Source organism: Sus scrofa, chromosome 11 (assembly GCF_054392235.1).
Source record: "Sus scrofa isolate SSC_HxYL_T2T_F1_AM1 chromosome 11, Sscrofa_HxYL_maternal_Yorkshire_Landrace_v2.0, whole genome shotgun sequence".
NCBI lineage: Eukaryota > Metazoa > Chordata > Mammalia > Artiodactyla > Suidae > Sus > Sus scrofa.
The window spans coordinates 1,060,366-1,079,610 of record NC_139393.1 but is presented as its reverse complement, the minus strand read 5'-3'; the positions used below and the strand labels follow the sequence as shown (position 1 = coordinate 1,079,610).

Sequence of the window (19,245 nt, the reverse complement as noted above, 5' to 3'; positions counted from 1 at the left end):
AAAAAAGTTTCTTGGAGTTCCCGTCGTGGCGCAGTGGTTAACGAATCCGACTAGGAACCATGAGGTTGTGGGTTCAGTCCCTGCCCTTGCTCAGTGGGTTAACGATCCGGCGTTGCCGTGAGCTTTGGTGTAGGTTGCAGACGCGGCTCGGATCCTGCGTTGCTGTGGCTCTGGCGTAGGCCGGTGGCTACAGCTCTGATTCAACCCCTAGCCTGGGAACCTCCATATGCCGCGGGAGTGGCCCAAGAAATAGCAACAACAACAACAACAACAAAAAGACAAAAAAAAAAAAAGTTTCTTAATTGGAGTGGCTATCCCATTTACATTTGCTGCAATTATTGTGTGGCTGGGCTTAAGCATAACGTCTTGCTATTTGTTTTCTATTTATTGGAAATAATTAGCTTCTAGTTTTACCAACGTAAATGAGGTATTTTTTTTTAGGCCACACCCAAGGCATATGGAGATTCCCAGGCTAGGGGTCTAATCAGGCTACAGCTGCTGGCCTACACCACAGCCATAGCAATGGAGGATCTGAGCTGCGTCTGCAACCTGCACCACAGCTCATGGCAACATCTGATCCTTAACCCAGTGAACCAGGCTAGGGATTGAACCCGAAACCTCGTGGCTCCTAGTCAGATTCGTTTCTGCTGCACCACTACGGGAACTCCTAAATGAGCTATTTTAGAAAAGAAGTAGGACCTTCCTGGTGGCTTAGCAGGTTGAGGATCTGGCATTGCTGCTGCTATGGAGTGGGCTGCTGCTGTGGCTCAGGTTCAATCCCTGGCCCAGGAACTCTGCATACCACGGGCCCAGCCAAACAAGAAAAAAGAATTATAAAAAGGAGTACTTGGGAGTTCTGTGGTGGCTAAGAGGTAACGAACCTGACTAGCATCCATGAGGACTTGGGTTCAATCCCTGGCCTTAATCTATGGGTTAAGAATCTGGCGTTGCCGTGACATGTGGTGTAGGTCACAGATGTGGCTCAGATCTGGCATTGCTGTGGCTGTGGGATAGTACAGCAGCTACAGCTCCTATTCCACCCCTAGCCTGGGAACTTCCATATGCCGCATGTACGGCCCTAAAAATAAAAAAATCAAAAAAAAAAAAAAAAAAAGAGTATTCCTTTCCCAACTCACACAAATCTCAAGTGTATATGGCAGAACATATGACAAGACACACACTTCAATATAATATTTACAAATAATGCTTATCTGTTTAAATTTTTCTTAAATGAGCAAAGTGAAAAAGAGCAATAGTGATGGACCAGACCCATCATATATTAAAGAACTTTATAAAATTATAATAATTAGGAGTTCCTGTTGTGGCTCAGTGGTTAACGAATCTGACTAGGAACCATGAGGTTGCGGGTTCAATCCCTGGCCTTGCTCAATGGGTTAAGGGTCTGGCGTTGCCAGGAGCTGTGGTGTAGGTTGCGGAGGCAGCTCGGATCCCAAGTTGCTGTGGCTCTGGCGTAGGCCAGCGGCTACAGCTCCGATTGGACCCCTAGCCTGGGAACCTCCATATGCTGCAGGAGCACCCCAAGAAATGGCAAAAAGACAAAAAAATAAAAATAAAATAAAATTATAATAATTAGACTGATTTATGGAACAGAATAGATGGTCCAGCAACAGATCCTAAAACAAGTAGAAATTTAGTAGATAAAGATGGCATTTCAAGCCACTCAAGGAAAAGGAGAATTATTCAGGGAGTTACCACTGTCGTGCAGTGGGTTAAGGATTCGGCATTGCTGCAGCTGTGGTGAAAGTCACAGTTGTGGCCTGTGTTCAGTATCTGACCTGGAACTCCCACTTCCGTATGCCGTGAGTGTGGTGAAAAAAAAAAAAGAAATTACTCAATAAATGGTGTTGGGAAAAGTGGGAGCCACCTGGAAAAGCATAAGTTGGTTCAGTACATCCTTTCTTGTACCAGGAAAGCTTCCAATTGGATTAAATGTAACATGAAACCATAAAACTATTCAAAGAAATAAATAAAGGGAAAAATTTAAAAAGCATAATCTTGGGAGTTCCCTTGTGGCTCAGTGAGTCAATGATCTACCATTGTCACTGCAGTGGCTCGGGTCACTGCTATGGCGCTGGATCAGTCCCTGGTCCAGGAATTTCCACATACCACAGGTGTGGCCAAAAACATTTTAAAAAATCATAAAATGCATAATCTCTGGATAGGAGAGATATTTCTAAACATGACAAAAGACAAAGCAATACAAAACAAACCCAAGGATTTAAAAACTGACTGCATTAAAATATAGGTATGGCAGAAAGATAATAAACAATATCAAAATACAAATGGCAAACTGGGAAACCAATTTTTACAACTCGTATCATAAAGGGCTAATTTCCCTAATTCATAATTTTCCTAAAATAAATAAGAAAATAAGTAACATCACAATTTAAAAAGATAAAAGACATTAACGGATAATGCATTGGAAAGGTTATTATGTAGGGCTCTTAGGAATCTGGAAAGATGCCCCTCTTCATTCATAAATAAGGCAATGAGGAGCTCCCGTTGTGGCTCGGTGGTTACGAACTCAACTAGCATCCATGAAGACATGGGTTCGATCTCTGGCCTCGCTGAGTGCATTAAGGATCTGGCGTTGCTGTGAGCTGGGGTGTAGGTCACAGAGGAGGCCCAGATCCTGCCTTGCTGTGGCTCTGGCGTAGGCTGGCAGCTACAGCTCTGATTGGACGACTAACCTAGGAACCTCCATTTGCCACCAGTGCGGCCCAAAAAAAAAAAAAAAGATTTAGGAGTTCCCGTCGTGGCGCAGTGGTTAACGAATCCGACTAGGAACCATGAGGTTGAGGGTTCGGTCCCTGCCCTTGCTCAGTGGGTTAACGATCCGGCGTTGTGGTGAGCTGTGGTGTAGGTTGCAGACGTGACTCGGATCCCGCGTTGCTGTGGCTCTGGCGTAGGCCGGTGGCTACAGCTCCGATTCAACCCCTAGCCTGGGAACCTCCATATGCCACAGAAGCGGCCCCAAAGAAATAGCAAAAAGACCAAAAAAAAAAAAAAAAAAAAAAAAGGTTTAAAAAATAAATAAGGCAATGAAAATTAAAATGTCAGTAATAAAAGGTATCACTAATACAGCTATCAGATTTGCAAAGATCCAAAATTTGAGTAATACACTGGGTTAAAGAGGGAATAGACTAACAGCCTCTCATATGCTGCTGGGAGCATGGATTTATATAACTTTATACAGGCGAATTTGGCTGGAGTTGAATAACAATTACAAAAGAGATTCCTCTGGGTATAACTGACGTCCGCGAAGGTGCACACTTCAAGAGAGGAGTTCTGGAAATACAGGAAACCGTCACCACAGCGGAAGAGCTCCCAAACGCTTCCTGCGCCCTTTTGTAAATCAGCTCATTCCTCCCCTGCCTGCCTTCAGTAACTTTAGATGGGTCCGCATATATTTGTATCAGTGGAATCCTGTAGTTTCTATTCTTCGACTTGTTTTCCTACTAAAGACGGAGAATAGCTGCCCTCGCACGCATCCATGTTTTGTATCAATGGTGCTGCACGAGGAGGTTCCCAGGCTAGGGGTCGAATGGGAGCTGCAGCTGTCCGCCAACGCCACAGCCACGGCAACGCGGGATCAGAGCTGCGTCTACAATCTACACCATAGCTCACGGCAATGCCAGATCCTCAATCCGTCCAGTGGGGCCAGGGATTGAACCAGAGTCTTCATGAACACTAGTCGGGGTTTGTCTCTGCTATGCCACAACGGGAACTCCTTCTTTCATGTTTTGTTTTGTTTTTTCTCTTTCTAGGGCCATGCCCACAGCGTATGGAAGTTCCCAGGCTAGGGGTCTAATCAGAGCTGCAGCTGCCCGCCTACACCACAGCCACAGCAACTCGGGATGCTAGCCACATCTGCGACCTACACTGTAGCTCACAGCAACACCGGATCCTTAACCTACCGAGCAAGGCCAGGGATCAAACCTGCGTCCTCATGGATGCTACTCAGATTCGTTTCCACTGAGCCACAACAGGAACTCAAAATTCTGGCTTTTAACTGGAGTGTTTACCCCACTTAAGTTTTATGTGCTTATCAGTACAGTTGGATTAAAACTTACCACCAGGCTATTCTAACGCTATTTGTTGCAAAGCCAGTCTTTTCTCCATCGAATGATCTTGGCACGCTTGTCAAAAATCATCTGACCATACAGGGAAGGGTTCCTTTCCATGCTCTCTATTATACCCCACTGGTCCATAAGTCTGACTTTGTGACTCTATCACACTCTTGATTACTGTTCCTTTGGAGTAAGTTGTGAAATCAGGAAGTGTGCGTACTCCAGTTTTACTCTTCTTTTTCAACGTTGCTTTGGCTATTTGGGGTCCCTTGAGATTTCCATATGAATTTTATGATGGGTTTTTCTATTTCTGCAAAAGAGTCACTGAGATTTCACTGCAGATTGCATTGAATCTGTAGACAGCTTCGGGTCATAGTGACATGTTAACAGCATCAGGTCTTCTATTGCTCCATCTTCAGGGTCACTGATTCTTCTGCCTGATCAAATCTGCTTTGAATTCCTCCAGTGAGGTTTTCATTTCAGTTATTGTACTTTCTTTTTTTCTTTTTTTTTTTTTGTCTTTTTGTCTTTTGTTGTTGTTGTTGTTGCTATTTCTTGGGCCGCTCCCGCGGCATATGGAGGTTCCCAGGCTAGGGGTTGAATCGGAGCTGTAGCCACCGGCTTACGCCAGAGCCACAGCAACGCAGGATCCGAGCCTCGTCTGCAACCTACACCACAGCTCACGGCAACGCCGGATCGTTAACCCACTGAGCAAGGGCAGGGACTGAACCCACAACCTCATGGTTCCTAGTCGGATTCGTTAACCACTGCGCCACGACGGGAACTCCTCAGTTATTGTACTTTCTAGTTCCGGAATTTCTTTTTGGTTTCTTCCTTCTCCCTTTTTTGGCCTCCCTGTGGCAATGTGGAGTTCCCAGGCCAGGGATCAGATCCGAGTCACAGCTGTGGCAACTGCTGTGACAACACCGGATCCTTTGCCTGCATCCCAGCACTCCCAAGGTGCCGCGATCTCGTTGTGCCTCAGTGGGAACTCCTCTTTTGGTTTCTTTTAAGGCCTTCTATCTCCCCTGATGCTTCCGTTTTGTTCATATACTGTTTTCTTTTTCTTCTTCTTCTTCTTTTTTTTTTTTTTTTTTTTGTCTTTTTGTCTTTTTTAGGGCCGCACCCACGGCACATGGAGGTTCCCAGGCTAGGGGTCGAATCGGAGCTACAGCTGCCAGCCTACTCCACAGCCACAGCAATGCCAATCTGAGCCTCGTCTGCGACCTACACCACAGCTCCCGGCAATGCTGGATCCTTAACCCACTGAGCAAGGGCAGGGATCGAACCCGCAACCTCATGGTTCCCAGTTGGATTCATTAACCACTGCGCCACGACGGGAACTCCCACACAGTTTTCTTGACTTTCTTCACATTTTCCTTTAGTTCTTTGAAAATCTCTAAGAGAGTTTTTTAAAAGTATCTAATATATCTGCCATTAAGCCTTTCTGAGGGACAGTTTCTGTTGTCCTCCCCCCCTTTACTGAATAATTACTCTCCGGTTTCGTGTGTGTCTCGTAGCTTTTTACTGAGCACCAGACAATTTAATCTAATAATGCTCTAACTCTGGAAATGAAATCCTCTCACTTGCCTAGGGTTTGCTACATTTTTGGTATTGTTCTTATTTTCTTCGTTGTAGGCTGCCTGTGCGCTGAGGCTCAGCCTGCAATGTAAGCTTAATGTCTTTTGGATCTTGTCGGGGCTTGGAACGACAGACGTGGGTGCAAGAACAGGGGCCGCCAGCCTCTTTTCATCTCTGTGACCAGAGGCAGGAATCGGTGATCAGAGCACAGACGCCCACTGTTTGGAGGGCAGGGTCCATTTCGCCCACCCTAGCTCCTCTTAGCTGTGTATAAGATGCTCCAGGAACACCCGTGCCTGCCACATGGCTGGGGAAGGGGTTTGGCAGCTGCTATTGTGCTAATAGCTAAATTTTTTGGAAATCAACCACAATTTATTGTCCAAGCTCTCCCCTGGATGTTGTAAGCCTTCAACAGAGGCGAGAGTTACATCATACATATATATGACAAGACACCATCAAACTCCTAAAAGAGAACATAGGCAAAACATTCTCTGACATCAACCATCCGAATGTTTTTTTAGGTCAGTCTCCCAAGGCTGAAACACAAACAAAAACAAGCCAATGGGACCTAATCAAACTTACAAGCTTTTGCACAGCAAAGGAAACCATAAACAAAACAAAAAGACAACCTGTGGAATGGGAGAAAATAGTTGCAGATGATGCAACTGACAAGGGCTTTATCTCCAAAATATACAAACAACTCAAACAACTCAACAGCAAAAAACCCAACAACCCAATGGAAAAATGAGCAGAAGAGCTGAATAGGCATTTCTTCAAAGAAGACATAGATGGCCAACAGGCACAGGAAAAAAATGCTCAACATCACTAATTATTGAGAGAAATGCAAATTAAAACTGCACTGAGGTACCACTTCATGCTGGTCAGAATGGCCATCATTAACAAGTCAACAAATAACAAATGCTGGAGGGGGTGTGGAGAAAAGGGAGCCCTCCTGCACTGTTGGTGGGAATGTAAATTGCTACAACCACAGTATGGAGGTGCCTCAGAAAACTAAAAATAGAACTACCACGTGACCCAGCAATCCCACCCCTGGGCATGTATCTGGACAAAACCCCCTTTTTTTTTAGGGCCCCACCTGCCTCATATGGAAGTTCCCAGGCTAGGGGTTGAATTGGAGCCGCAGCTGCCAGCCTCCACCACAGCCACAGCAACACAGGATCTGAGCTGCGTCTGCCATGTTTTTGACCTACACCACAGCTCATGGCAACGCCGGATCCTTAACTCACTGAGCACGGCCAGGGATTGAACCCTCGTCCTCATGGATGCTAGCTGGGTTTGTCACTGCTGAGCCACAACGGGAACTGCCTGGACAAAACTTTCTTTCAAAAAGGTACATGCCCCCCTCTGTTCACTGCAGCACTATTCACAATAGCCAAGACATGGAAACAACCTAAATGTCCATTGACAGAGGAGTGGATAAAGAGGATATGGTACATATACACAATGGAATATTACTCAGCCATAAAAAGAACAAAATAATGTCATTTGTAGCAACATGGATGGAACTAGAGAGTCTCATAGTAGGTGAAGTAAGTCAGAAAGAGAGAGACAAATACCATATGATTTCACTTATATGTGGAATCTAAAATTTGGCACAGATGAACCTGTCTGTAGAACAGACACAGACCCAGAGGCGTGGAGAGCAGAGTTGTGGTGACCAAGGGGGAGGTGGGAGGGAGTGGGATGGAATGGGAGTTTGGGGTTAGGAGATGCAAACTACTGCCTTTGGAGTGAATAAGCAGTGCAGTCTCACTGTATGTCACAGGGAACTATATCTAATCATTTGTGATAGAACGTGATGGAAGAAAATATGAGGAAAGAAGGTATATAGGCATGACTGGGTCACTTTGCTGTATAGCAGGAATTGACAGAACAGGAGCTCCTACTGTGGCTCGGCAGTGATGAACCCAACTAGGATCCATGAGGATGAGGGCCTTGGTCCCTGGCCCCGCCCAGTGGGTTAAGGATCCGGCGTTGCCGGGAGCTGTGGTGTAGGTCACAGATGCAGCTTGGATCCCAAGGTGCTGTGGCTGTGGTGTAGGCCGGTAGCTGCAGCTCTGATTCAACCCCTAGCCTGGGAGCCTCCACATGCCGAGGGTGTGGCCTAAAAAAAAAGATGAAATTGTAAATCAACCATATTTAAAAACAAACTAACAAAAAACCTGAGCCACCGCAGGGACTCAAGCTGCTGCAATGACAACACCGGGTCTTTAACCAGCTGCACCACAGCAGGAATTTCTTTCCTTTTTTGGGGCGGGGTGGGGGGGGCACACCTGCAGCATATGGAAGTTCCCAGGCTGGTGGTTCGATCTGAGCTGCAGGTGCCGGCCTACACCACGGCCACAACAATGCCAGGTCTGAGCCGCATCTGAGACCTGAGCAAGGCCAGGAACCAAACCACATCCTCATGGGATCCAATGGGGTTCTTAACCAGATAAGCTGCAAGGGAACTCCTCCTCATTTACCTCTGCACACGACTTCCAGTTTTTACTCACGTCACACTTTGCAATTTCCATCACGTTCCTGGCTTATAAAGGCCACAGTATAAAGCAGCATAAACTTTAAGAAATACTGGTGGTAAATGGAGGTTATCAGTTAGGACTTTTACCGCAATTTTCACCGTGAACGTATTATCTCATTAGAGCAGGTGACGTTAGCTTCCCGTATGACAGTTTGTCACCAGCACAGTTGTTCCCGTTTTGTGCCACATCTGTATACAGTGACATTCTGAGCCATGTGACAGGACTGCACAAATGTGCACAATTTCCATCATCAGAGAGGTAAGAGTTTCTGCACATATGAATAGAAAGGGGGCTATTTTATTTATTTCTTGGCCACCCAGTGGCATTTGGAGTTCCCTGGCCAGGGATTAGATGTGCGCCACATTGCAACCCATGCCACAGCCGTGGCATCGCTGTATCCCAAACCTACTGTGCCAGGGCAGGGTCCAAACTTGCATCCCAGTGCCCCAGAGATGCCTCTGATCCCACTGTGCCACAGCGGGAACTCCCAAAGGTGCTATTTTAGCAAAGGGTTCCCGCCACCATCCTAAAAACAGGCCAACACAATATCAGTTTATCAGCATTCACCTGTACCGTGCTGGTATCTGGTTGCTCCTTCTGCCAGCTCATGTACGGCAGAAAATCTACGTCTTCTTTGGCAATAAGTTCCGAAATATTTGGAATGTGAGGAGAGGGTAACTCGTTACCATCCTAGATTGAACCACATAAAAACAAAACAGACATTATCAAATTAAAGCATTACTACAAATTCTAAAGCCTCCTGAATGTTTGGTTTGGAATATGTCTGGGGGTCAGACTGGGCCACAGGTGGCAGAGGAGGGGCAGAGGCAGACCTGCTGGCATAGGATGGGGGGCCCTCTGCACCCAGCACCCACTGAGCCAGTGCTCAGTGCCCCCGGGACTCGCCTCTTAAAGGAGCAAAGGACTCTCAGAGGGTGAGGGGAGCCTAGGCCTTTCCCACATTTTGAGGGTCTTGGGCTAAAAAGGGGAGAAATGCCAAAAGCGTTACAGGACTGTAGTGTGTCCTCCAGTCCGCGTTTAACTGCACTGTAACTTACAATCATCACTCTTGCGACGCATTTCGAGCTACAGCAAACCCTCCCTCCCTGCTCTTCTGAGCCTGGGACGTGGTGTCACCAGGGACAGTGACAGCAAGACCCATTTTATGGGTGTGTAAATATAAATAAACTAACCATGAATTCGCAACAGTACATACCCTTTTCTCAACTGCTACAAAGCTTGTAAATTGTGTGAGGAGGGAGTTTTCTTTACTGAGTTTAATAATCAGAGATTTTAAGGTTTGCTTCTTCATCTAGGAAAGAATAAAGCAAATGAAATCACGTTCTTTTATACTATTTATATATGACCGGTTAAATGAGTATCAAATAATATGAGGTGCTTCTCTATAAAAAGTAAGCCATTCATCATTAGAATTTCAAACTAAACATTAGGTCGATGGCCTCTCTAAACGTTTATCTCAAGTAGGTGACGCAGAGTTCCCTGCAAAACAGGATCAACCTGTGGGCTAAGTCTTGGAAAGAATGCCTCGTGCTTACGTAGCTCTTTGTAGCTTGTTTTTTTTTTTTTTTTACCTTTTAGGGCCACAGCCACAGCATACAGAAGTTCCCAGGCTAGGGGTCAGATGGCTGCCTGTCTACAAACAGCCATAGCCACACGGGATCCAAGCCACGTCTGCCACCTACACCACAGCTCATGGCAGCACCGGATCCCTAACCCACTGAGTGAGGCCAGGGACCAAACCCTCGTCCTCATGGATGCTAGTACAGCTCGTTACCCCAGAGCCACGACGGGAATTCCTGTAGCTTGTTCATAAAGAGCTCTCACTGTCAAGGGCACTGAGCTGCCAAGACGTTTTGCAGTCTGCACCTCCCAACTTAAAGATGGGAGGTGGTGTGAGAGGCTTGGTCCCCGGGGGAGGGGAGAACCCGGTTTGCGGGACGGCTCAGGGGGCACGCTCGTACCCTCATCTGACCAGCCGTGGCCTCATGAGCTCAGCAGGAGCAGCAAGGGGGATCTGGCTCTGCGGTGTATCCCCAGGCAGCTGGAACCCCACCCCGAACCGGCTGCTTCACCACAGGCAGGAATGCTGACCCTTCACTAGCAAGGGCTGAGGGGCGTCTGAGCCTCCCCTGGCCTCCCTCTGACGGGGACGTGATCACAGGATTCTCGGGAAGCCACTCTCATCTGCTCTTCCGTTAATTCATTCCACAAACTACATCAAGGGACTACTGAGCCCTGCACCCTGGCACGGAACCTGCGGAGAGATGACAGGGCGCTTTCCATCCAAGCGTCCTCACGTTACACCTCCACGGACAATCAGCCCAAGAAAGGCCGAGAACAACCAAAGAGGCTTTTCTGCGAAAAGAGCCAACCTCGTGATGCGTCTCGTCTTCGTGGAGAGCGCCGTCCTCGTAGTCTCTGATCAGAGCTCGAGCTGCCAGCTTGTGAATCATCTGTTTGCGCAGCAAAGAGAAAAAAGAGGCAGTGGCTTCTCAGGTCCCCCATGGGAGACCACCTCCAAAACTGAGGCGTGATTAACCTACGGTAAATTCACCCCTTTTAAGGGCACAGTTTCAGGAGTTTTAACGGATGTAGACAGTGGTGCCATTGCCAGAGAAACCACCTACGCTAGATTCAGTACTAATGCAAGTACGACAAACTTTTTGGTGATAATTCATGTGCTTTTAATCCAAAAGTAGCAAAAACAAATACACCCTCAACATATGAAATGTTCTACTCACAGTCCAGGACTGTTGCACCTAGTATTTTACTTATGTTTATTTTTATTTTTGACCACACAGTGGGAACTCCGAAAACACCAGATTTAATTGCAGCTATTCATACCCACTGAGGCCACACGGACCCGCCGAGACCCGAAAACCCAGATAAAGAACAGGTGCCTCAGAAACTGAAGGAAAGGAGTTCCCGTTGTGGCTCAGCAGTAATGAACCCGGAGTTGCTGTGGCTGTGGCGTAGGCCGACAGCTGCAGCTCTGATTCGACCCCCAGCCTGGGAGCTTCCATATGCCATGGGTGTGACCCTGAAAAGCAAAAAGCGGGGAAAAAAAGAAAGAAAGAAAAGAAACTGAAGGAAAATGTCCCCCATTCATGCAGCTATCAAGCCTCCACATCACATCATGAGCTGAAACGTCAACACAGAAGCCCAGCAGCAAAGGAAGTACATGGTGAATCACATATGAAAATATAAAATTTTAACCTGCAGAAACATGAGTCCATAGTTTTTTTCTATTCTCTTGCAGTGCTGCACCTGCGGCATATGGAGGTTCCCAGGCTGGGGTCGAATCAGAGCTGTAGCTGCCGGCCTACACCACAGCCACGCGGGATCCTTCACCCACTGAGCGAGGCCAGGGATCAAACCCACATCCTCATGGATACTAGTCAGGTTTGTTACGACTGAGCCACAACGGGAATTCCAGGGAGTCCATAGCCTGAGTTTTATTTTATTGTTGTTTTTTTTTTTTAATTTTTATTGTAGTTGATTTACAATGTTCTGTCAGTTTCTGCTATTCAGGGAAGTGACCCGGTCACACATACATATGTACACATTCTTTTTCTCACACCATCCTCCATCACGTTACATCACAGTGATTAGATACAGTTCCCCCCAGCTTAAGTTTTGAATCTGGAGTTCACCTCGTGGCGCAGTGGAAATGAATCCGACTAGGAACCATGAGGTTGCGGGTTCGACCCCTGGCCTCGCTCTGTGGGTTAAGGATCCGGCGTTGCCGTGAGCTGTGGTGTAGGCTCGCAGACACAGCTCACATCTGGCATTGCTGTGGCTCTGGCGTAGGCTGGCAGCTGTAGGTCCGATTAGACCCCTAGCCTGGGAACCTCCACATGCCATGGGTGCGGCCCTAAAAAGACCAAAAAAAAAAAAAAAAAAAAAGAAAAAAGGAAGTTGAATCTTACTGTTCCCGTTGTCTTCTGAAGTTCAGTAGTTGATACCACGGTAGAATACTTTTTGTCTTGAATTATTGCACACAGAGTTGCCTGAAACAGGGGAAATTTCTTTTTTACGAGCTTTTCTACTTCACTGTGTCCTGGTTAGTTCAACAGTGATTCTTTCCGTGATTTTAATGAGAATGAAAAGGCTCTCCAGGGTCCCTGGTGAACCACCCACTGTGTTCCCAGGAGAAAATCTGCCAACATATTATGATTTGGGGGTGAAGGAAAGGGAAAAAAAAAGAAAATTATTAGCAAGATATATGACTCTTCCCACAGTAAAGCAACCACGCTCCTCACCTGTGTGCAGTAAGGAATAAATCCATAGACGAGGAGTCGGTCATTGTGGAATAAGGCCTGCACCTGGGCTGGGGCCTGCAGGGGCGCAGGTGCGCCTGTGCTCAGCTGCTGCCACTTGATGGAGACTGCGTGGCAACTCGGAGAACGCAATCTCGCCATCTGGTCTTCTATCTAGTCATCAAAACAGAGTTATTTCTCTTTCAATTGTTTATTCCGAAAACAGTTACTTAACATTCAAAATAATTTTACATTCTTCCCTTTGGGATTTGTAGCTCTTTTTTTCCCCTCCTTCCTGCTGCAGGGTACTTTTCCAAAAAGATTTTAAGGAGAGTTTTTAATAATAGCCCTAGCATATAATTCACAAAACATCTTAAAATTATTCTATCATTTAATTACTCATATACAACTTTGGCATGGAATAGATCAGTTGTAAAAATTAACCCTACAAAGGACCTGGAGAGACATTTCTCCAAAGAAGACACACAAATGAAACATGAAATAACGTCATTAGTTATTAGGGAAATGCAAATCAAAACCTTAATTAGATACAACTTCACACCCACTAGGATGGCAATATAAAAACAATAACAAAAAATGGAAAATAAGGGTTGGTGAAGATGTGGGAAAAACTAGAACCCTGGCACCGTGCTGGTGGGAACGTAAAATGGTGCAGCCACAGTGAACAGCATTATGGCAGTTTTTAAAAAAACTAAACATAGAACAAGCATATGCTCCAGCAATTCCATTTCTGGGTATTGAAACTAGGTTTTCACGCACCGGCTTATATGCCAATAATCACAGCAACGTGATTGACAAAGAGTCCCTGCTGTGGTTCAGCAGGTTAAGAACCCAGCTGGTAGCCATGAGGATGCAGGATCGATCCCTGGCTTCTCTCTGTGGGTTAAGGATCCGGCGTTACCATGAGCTGTGGTGTAGGTCACAGACGTGGCTCGGATCCGGTGTTGCTGTGGCTGTGGCACAGGTTGGCAGCTGCAGCTCTGCTTTGACCCCTAGCCTGCGAACCTCCCTATGCAGCAGGTGTGACCCTAAGAAGCAAAAAAAATTCAATCTATGACTTTATGAAGCAGAAATCAAACCATTAGCTAGGAGAATGATCTGATGAAATATTTCCTGTGTTCATGCTAAGTGTGAGCCTGGTGGTAACAAAGGGGGGGTGGCAGGCAGAGGCTTGGGGTTCCTTCTGTCTCTTTCCAGCTCCCTTTTCCATTAATGAGAACACAGAAGTTACTGTCATTGGATTTCTAAGAAGTCAATTTAAACATAAGACTAGAAATATGTTTGTGGAGTTCCCATCACAGCCCAGCGGTTAGTGAACCCGACTAGCATCGTGAGGACGCGGGTTGGATCCTTGGCCTCGTTCAGTGGGTTGAGGGTCCAGCATTGCCATGAGCTGTGGTGTAGGTTGCAGATGTGGCTCAGATCCCGCATTGCTGTGGCTCTGGTGTAGGACCCCTCCGTGTGCCGCAGGTGCAGCCCTAAAAGACAAAAAGACCTAGATAAATAATTAAAGACATAAAAAGAAATATGATGTTTGAGAAGCATACCTGTTTTTTCCAACCGTGTTTGGACTTTGAGTTAAAATATTCAAATGCTCCAGCACCATACTGGGACAAAGTCCTTAAGATATGACGGTTTGCTGTGGAACTGATAACATTTCACGTTTAATTTTCAAGAACTTTTAGAAATATTCATAAGTACATGTAGTTAATGCCAACACAGCTTAAACCTCAGTAGAAGACACGTCACATACAGAGGTACTGGCTGCCCGCGGCTGAAGTCAGACTGACACTTGGGACAGACGTACGGAAAGCCTGAAGGTTCGGGTGGTCTACGTGCCCACGTCTCAGAAGACCTATGTCTCTTTCACAACAGAAAAGCAGCAGCAATTCTTGACTTCTGATTTACAAGGGAGGAAGCCGATGATTCTGAGAAACTCCCAAGAAGGTATCAGAACGCTGATAAGGATCTCAGCCTGCTCTCAGTGAACACGCCTGAGCCCCAAGGCCAGGACAGGCAGAGAGCGAATAAAAAGTCTACAGCGTAAAATCTGGTTCCTGTTTAGACAGCAAAGAGGTAAGTCTCATTCCAGCAAAGGTCCTCTTTGACATTTTAAATGACAATGTCCTGTTAAATTTCTCTGGATAATTCTACAACGTATACAGAGTGACTTTCTCAGGAGTTCCCCCTGTGGGGCAGTGGGTTAAGAACCTGACCACAGTGGCTCTGGTCGCTGCAGAGGCAGGGGATCCCCTTGTGGGGCAGTGGGTTAAAGGATCCCGAGTTGCCGCAGCTGTGGTTTGGGCTTAATCCCTGCCTGGAAGAGTGACTTTTTTTCTTCTTTTTTTTGGTCTTTTCAGGGCCGCTCCTGTGGCATATGGAGGTTCCCAGGCTAGGGGTCGAATTGGAGCTACAGCTGCCAGCCTACACCACAGCCACAGCAATATGGGATCTGAGCCATGTCTGCGACCTACACCACAGCTCCTGGCAACGCCGGATCCTTAACCCACTGAGGCCAAGGATCAAACCTGCGTCCTTATGGATACAAGTCAGATTCATTTCCACTGAGCCACAACGGCAACTCCAACTTTTTTTTTTCTTTTTTGGCCACCTCGGGGACACATGGGGTTTCTGGCCAGGATCAGGTCTGAGCTTCAGTTGTCACCTAAGCCACTGTCGGGAAGCGATGGAACCTGCGTCTCAGTGCTCCCTAGATGCCACCGAACCCCTTGTGCCACAGCGGGAACTCCAAGAATGACCTTCTTAGAGAGAGAGGTTCCTTCTGAAATATTAGAGCAATGATCAACGGTTTTCCAGAAAAAGAGTCTTAAGAAAGTTATTTTGGAGCCATGCTACCAATAGGCGAACTATTGGTAACACTGCATTTATCTTCCGTTATCGAATTTAATCGGCGGAGATCACAGCACTAATTAGCTCATCCTTAAGCTCGAGTTTATTTGTGTCTCACAGATTTTATGGGTCAGTGAGGCTGCAGTGCAGCCTGGAGGACAGCCTGTTGAAGAGGATAAAGTCTCCGCTCCTCAAGAACTCACAAGTCAACACAAAGGAACGTGTAACAGGAGGCAGAAGCAGAGAAAGGCCCTAACGACTGTGTAGAAAATCAGGAAAAGGATCCAGTGTCCTGGGGGGGACCCCTGGAGGCGGCTCCCGCCCCCACCTTGGTCCCCCCTCATCTAGTCCCATACTTAGGAAGGCCCTGCCTTGGACCCCAGGTCCCCACGACCTCGGGGTCTGTCCCAAGACCTGCCCTAGGCAGCGGGACCACAGAGGCACGCGTCTCCGGTGACTGGGGGGTTGACCTGTGGTGGGGGTGAGGGTGTCGGATCTGTGTGTGTGTGTGTGCATGTGTGTGTGAGTGCATGCATGTGTGTGCACATGCGTGTACGTGTGTGTGTGTGTGTGTGTGTGTGTGCGCTCCCACGTGTACCTGTGTGTATGTATGTGCCTGGCCCTGCCAGAGCTGTTGGCTTCTCAGGATGGGGTGGCATTTGAGCTTGTTTTGCAAAATAACAGTATTCAAAACTGATTTGGAGCTTGCCATGTACCTGCTGTTCTTGGAGCTTTATACATGTATACATATGCTCATTTAATCCCCAGACTAATTAAACCTGCGCTGTTTTCATGATCACCTTCGCTTCCCGGCGGCGGGGGGGGGGAGCTGTCGGCAGCTTTCACAAGGTCACAGCTGACCAGGGGCCAGTTCAGGCTGTGAGAGCCGGGCCGCCGGCCCAGAGCCCGGAGCCTACAGCTCTGCCCCACACAGCTCCTGAACACCGCTGCCGACCTCAGAGCTTCCACAGCTCCCATGCAGGCCAACAAACCACCTCCCGGCAGGCTGCCGGCCGCGCCGTGGGCTCGAGTCTGTGCCGTGAGGCCCGCACTCACCCGACGCCGCAGGAGAACAGCCGGGTGTGCTGGGCGTTCCTCTTCACGAGCTGCAGGGTCAGGCTCTCGTGCTGCAGGTGCCCGTCTGAGATCAGGAGGATGTTTCGCAGCCCGTGAGCAGGCGGGAGCAAACTTAGATGCCAGAGCACCTTCCAGAGCTCTGTGTTTCCCATGGTGGGCGCAGCGGTCTGCAGGGAACACAGCGAGGGGCACGGAGTCCTTCTGGGGCGCATCCCCACTGGCTGTAACCACAACTGACGCGCCTCTCTCAACGAGGGTTTAGCGAAAGCGTCGCTGAAAAGACTTGTTCCCCTAATTATCTATCCGTGGCATAACTATCTCTAGCTGTTTAGTTTCTCTCGTGTCACACAGTAACTGTAACATATCACTTGGCACCTACTGCTTTTTCATGGTTTTTCAGGAGCCGTGATTTCAAAGCTCCCCTGGGATGGCCAGCCTGGACTGGGGGGCAATCGGTTACCCTAGTTTGGTCCATTTAAACAGAGAGAGAAAAGGGGGACAGGGCAGACCCCCGCCCCCAGGCTGTTCTGCCAGTTGTGGTGACATCTCAGGACAGTGCATGATTTTTTTCTTTCTATCATGTTAATTCCCAATTTTTTAAGTGAGTTCATATCACTTTTATGAATGAACCAAACGGAAGGGCTGGGGGTTCGGGTGGTGTCTCAGGGGACAAGGTTCTGGACAGAACCACTGACACTTGAAGGAAGAAGACCCAGGACAAAGGGAGTTTCCGTCACTCACCCTGATGCACTCGGACGCTGTGCTGCTGCTCGTGACGCACTTGGGGTATGAAAACAGCTCCTTGTAACCTGTGTAAAAAGACGGCCATGAGCTCCCACCATGGAACAGTCATGCCACTAACAAACAATAATGCTAGGTCATTTTAATATAAAAAATTCACCATAGTACTCCCTTAAATAATAAATTCTAGTGCTTTCAGGAGTTCCTGTCATGGCTCAGTGGTTAGCAAATCTCATCCTCTAGCAACCATGAGGAGGCAGGTTCGACCCCTGGCCTCGCTGAGTGGGTTAGGGAGCCGGCGTTGCCGTGAGCTGTGCTGTAGCTCACAGACACAGCTCGGATCCCACGCTGCTGTGGCTGTGGCTGCGGCGTAGCCCAGCAGCTGCAGCTCCAATTCGATCCCTAGCCTGGGAACCTCCATGTGCCATGGTGTGGCCCTAAAAAGCAAAATAAATAAATAAGTAAATAAAATAAATTCTAGGGCATTCAGACTTTGCTGAGCAGAAGGCTCTGGGTCGAAGTACGAGTGTGGACCTGTCCGGGAGCAGACTGCGCGCAGAGGGCGCAGGCCCTGAGAAGGCGCAGACCCAGGAGGACTGCCCTTCCGTGCCCTTGGCCCTCTCGTGCTGGTCTGACCTCGGCCAAACCGACAGGACGTGGATGCCCCGCACTCCATCTGCTCTCAGGGGCTCCGAGGTCCCTGGGCCCCACCCTGGGGACCGCTGTCCGGCGGCTTCCTGAGGCCACTGCTCACGGAGCCCCTCCACCTGCTGATTTCAGATGTTCTGCCCTTGTCCTTGGACCTCGCGCGCATCAGACCAAGGGGAGTAAGAAGAGCCGTCATGCTCACCCAGCACGTCTGACGGCCGAGGGTGTGAAGGCTTTACCTGGAGAGCTTGGTCCTCACATCACGTCACAGATGCGGAAACCGAGGCGCACAAACGTCAAGGAGCACATGGGGCTAAGGCGTGCAGAGGTGGGATTTGAACCCGGGGACCTGGCTGCTGGATGCCACCCTGTGCGACCCCTCGCTCCACCAGCCGTGCTCGGCGCTCGTCATTAGGCGTTAACACCGAGGGCCAGGGCCGCGGACGGCGCCGAGGTGCACTGACCTGTGCCAAACCTGACGATGTTCACCTTCCACGGCTCCCCCACCAAGGACAGCGCGTGCAGGGCGACCTGCTGGGCTTCCAGGAAAGTCTCGCCCTCCATGGAATTGGAGCAGTCGAGACAAATGACCACTTCGCTCCGCTCGGCTTGCTCGGGGGGGATGCTGCCAAGGTCTGGCTGAAAGACCAGCATGCAGGCCTGGAAGGAGAGAGGGCCAGATGGGCGCTCCATCCAAGGTAAATCTGCTTGTTTACACCGGTACCACGTTATGTGCCGAGAAACACAAAATTTCAGTCCCGAGCCCCACGCCGCAGTCTGCCTAAATGATGGACGCAAATTGGGGCAGAGTAACAAAGATCTAAGAGGGACCCAGCACGTCTGATGAAACCCCGCGGGTGCAGGCCCACTGCCCCTCACCAGGTCTCGGACTCGAGGGGGGACGTGCCACCTGCCTGGTCCCTGGGGGTCGGGGGCAGCTGCCAGGACCTTGTCCAGCAGGGACAAAGGTCTGCTTGGGGCCCACAGGTCCTCAGGCAGCAGCCCTATTACCAGCTGTGTGGACAGCTGTGGCTCACACTAAGAGCCTGGGAAGGCTGGATGGCTCCTGGGGGGCACGGTTGCCCTGGGCCATGGCTGAGAGGTGCGGGAACCCAGCCCAGCCAGAACCCAGCATGGGTCTCTCTGGATCATGAGCTGCAACTGAGACTGTCCCCTAGCGACCCTCTGCCAGCAGGGCTCTGGGAGGACTGCACCTGGAAGGGCTGGAGTCCGGTCCCATGGCTCTCGGCATGTACAGTCTGGCCAGTTTAGCAGGCGAAACTCCAGGGGCTCCCAGACGCAGCCGAGAGGGCTGGTGCCAGTCCCTGGCTGCGGCCGAGTTCTGCACACCGATTACCTGGCAAGTGGGTGGGCCTGTCCCCTCCTGGGTCCCTTGCCTGATGGTGCTGGTGA

General features: G+C 48.8%; 1 protein-coding gene across 5 annotated transcripts in view; it reads right to left on the bottom strand.

The window, feature by feature from the left end:
• PARP4 (poly(ADP-ribose) polymerase family member 4) overlaps positions 1 to 19,245 on the bottom strand; it is an 84,238-nt gene that overhangs the window by 13,992 nt on the left and 51,001 nt on the right. For 3 of the 5 annotated variants that reach the window (XM_021066005.2, XM_084981169.1, XM_084981170.1), the window contains exons 22-30: positions 18,297 to 18,492; positions 17,185 to 17,252; positions 16,423 to 16,610; positions 14,064 to 14,163; positions 12,499 to 12,669; positions 12,166 to 12,246; positions 10,609 to 10,689; positions 9,432 to 9,527; positions 8,783 to 8,905 (exon numbers count right to left, since the gene is read on the bottom strand). In XM_021066005.2, the coding sequence (XP_020921664.2) occupies positions 8,783 to 8,905; positions 9,432 to 9,527; positions 10,609 to 10,689; positions 12,166 to 12,246; positions 12,499 to 12,669; positions 14,064 to 14,163; positions 16,423 to 16,610; positions 17,185 to 17,252; positions 18,297 to 18,492 (1,104 nt within the window). The remainder of the gene's footprint in view (positions 1 to 8,782; positions 8,906 to 9,431; positions 9,528 to 10,608; positions 10,690 to 12,165; positions 12,247 to 12,498; positions 12,670 to 14,063; positions 14,164 to 16,422; positions 16,611 to 17,184; positions 17,253 to 18,296; positions 18,493 to 19,245) is intronic. The other 2 variants (XR_014818887.1, XR_014818888.1) reach the window with 1 other exon arrangement.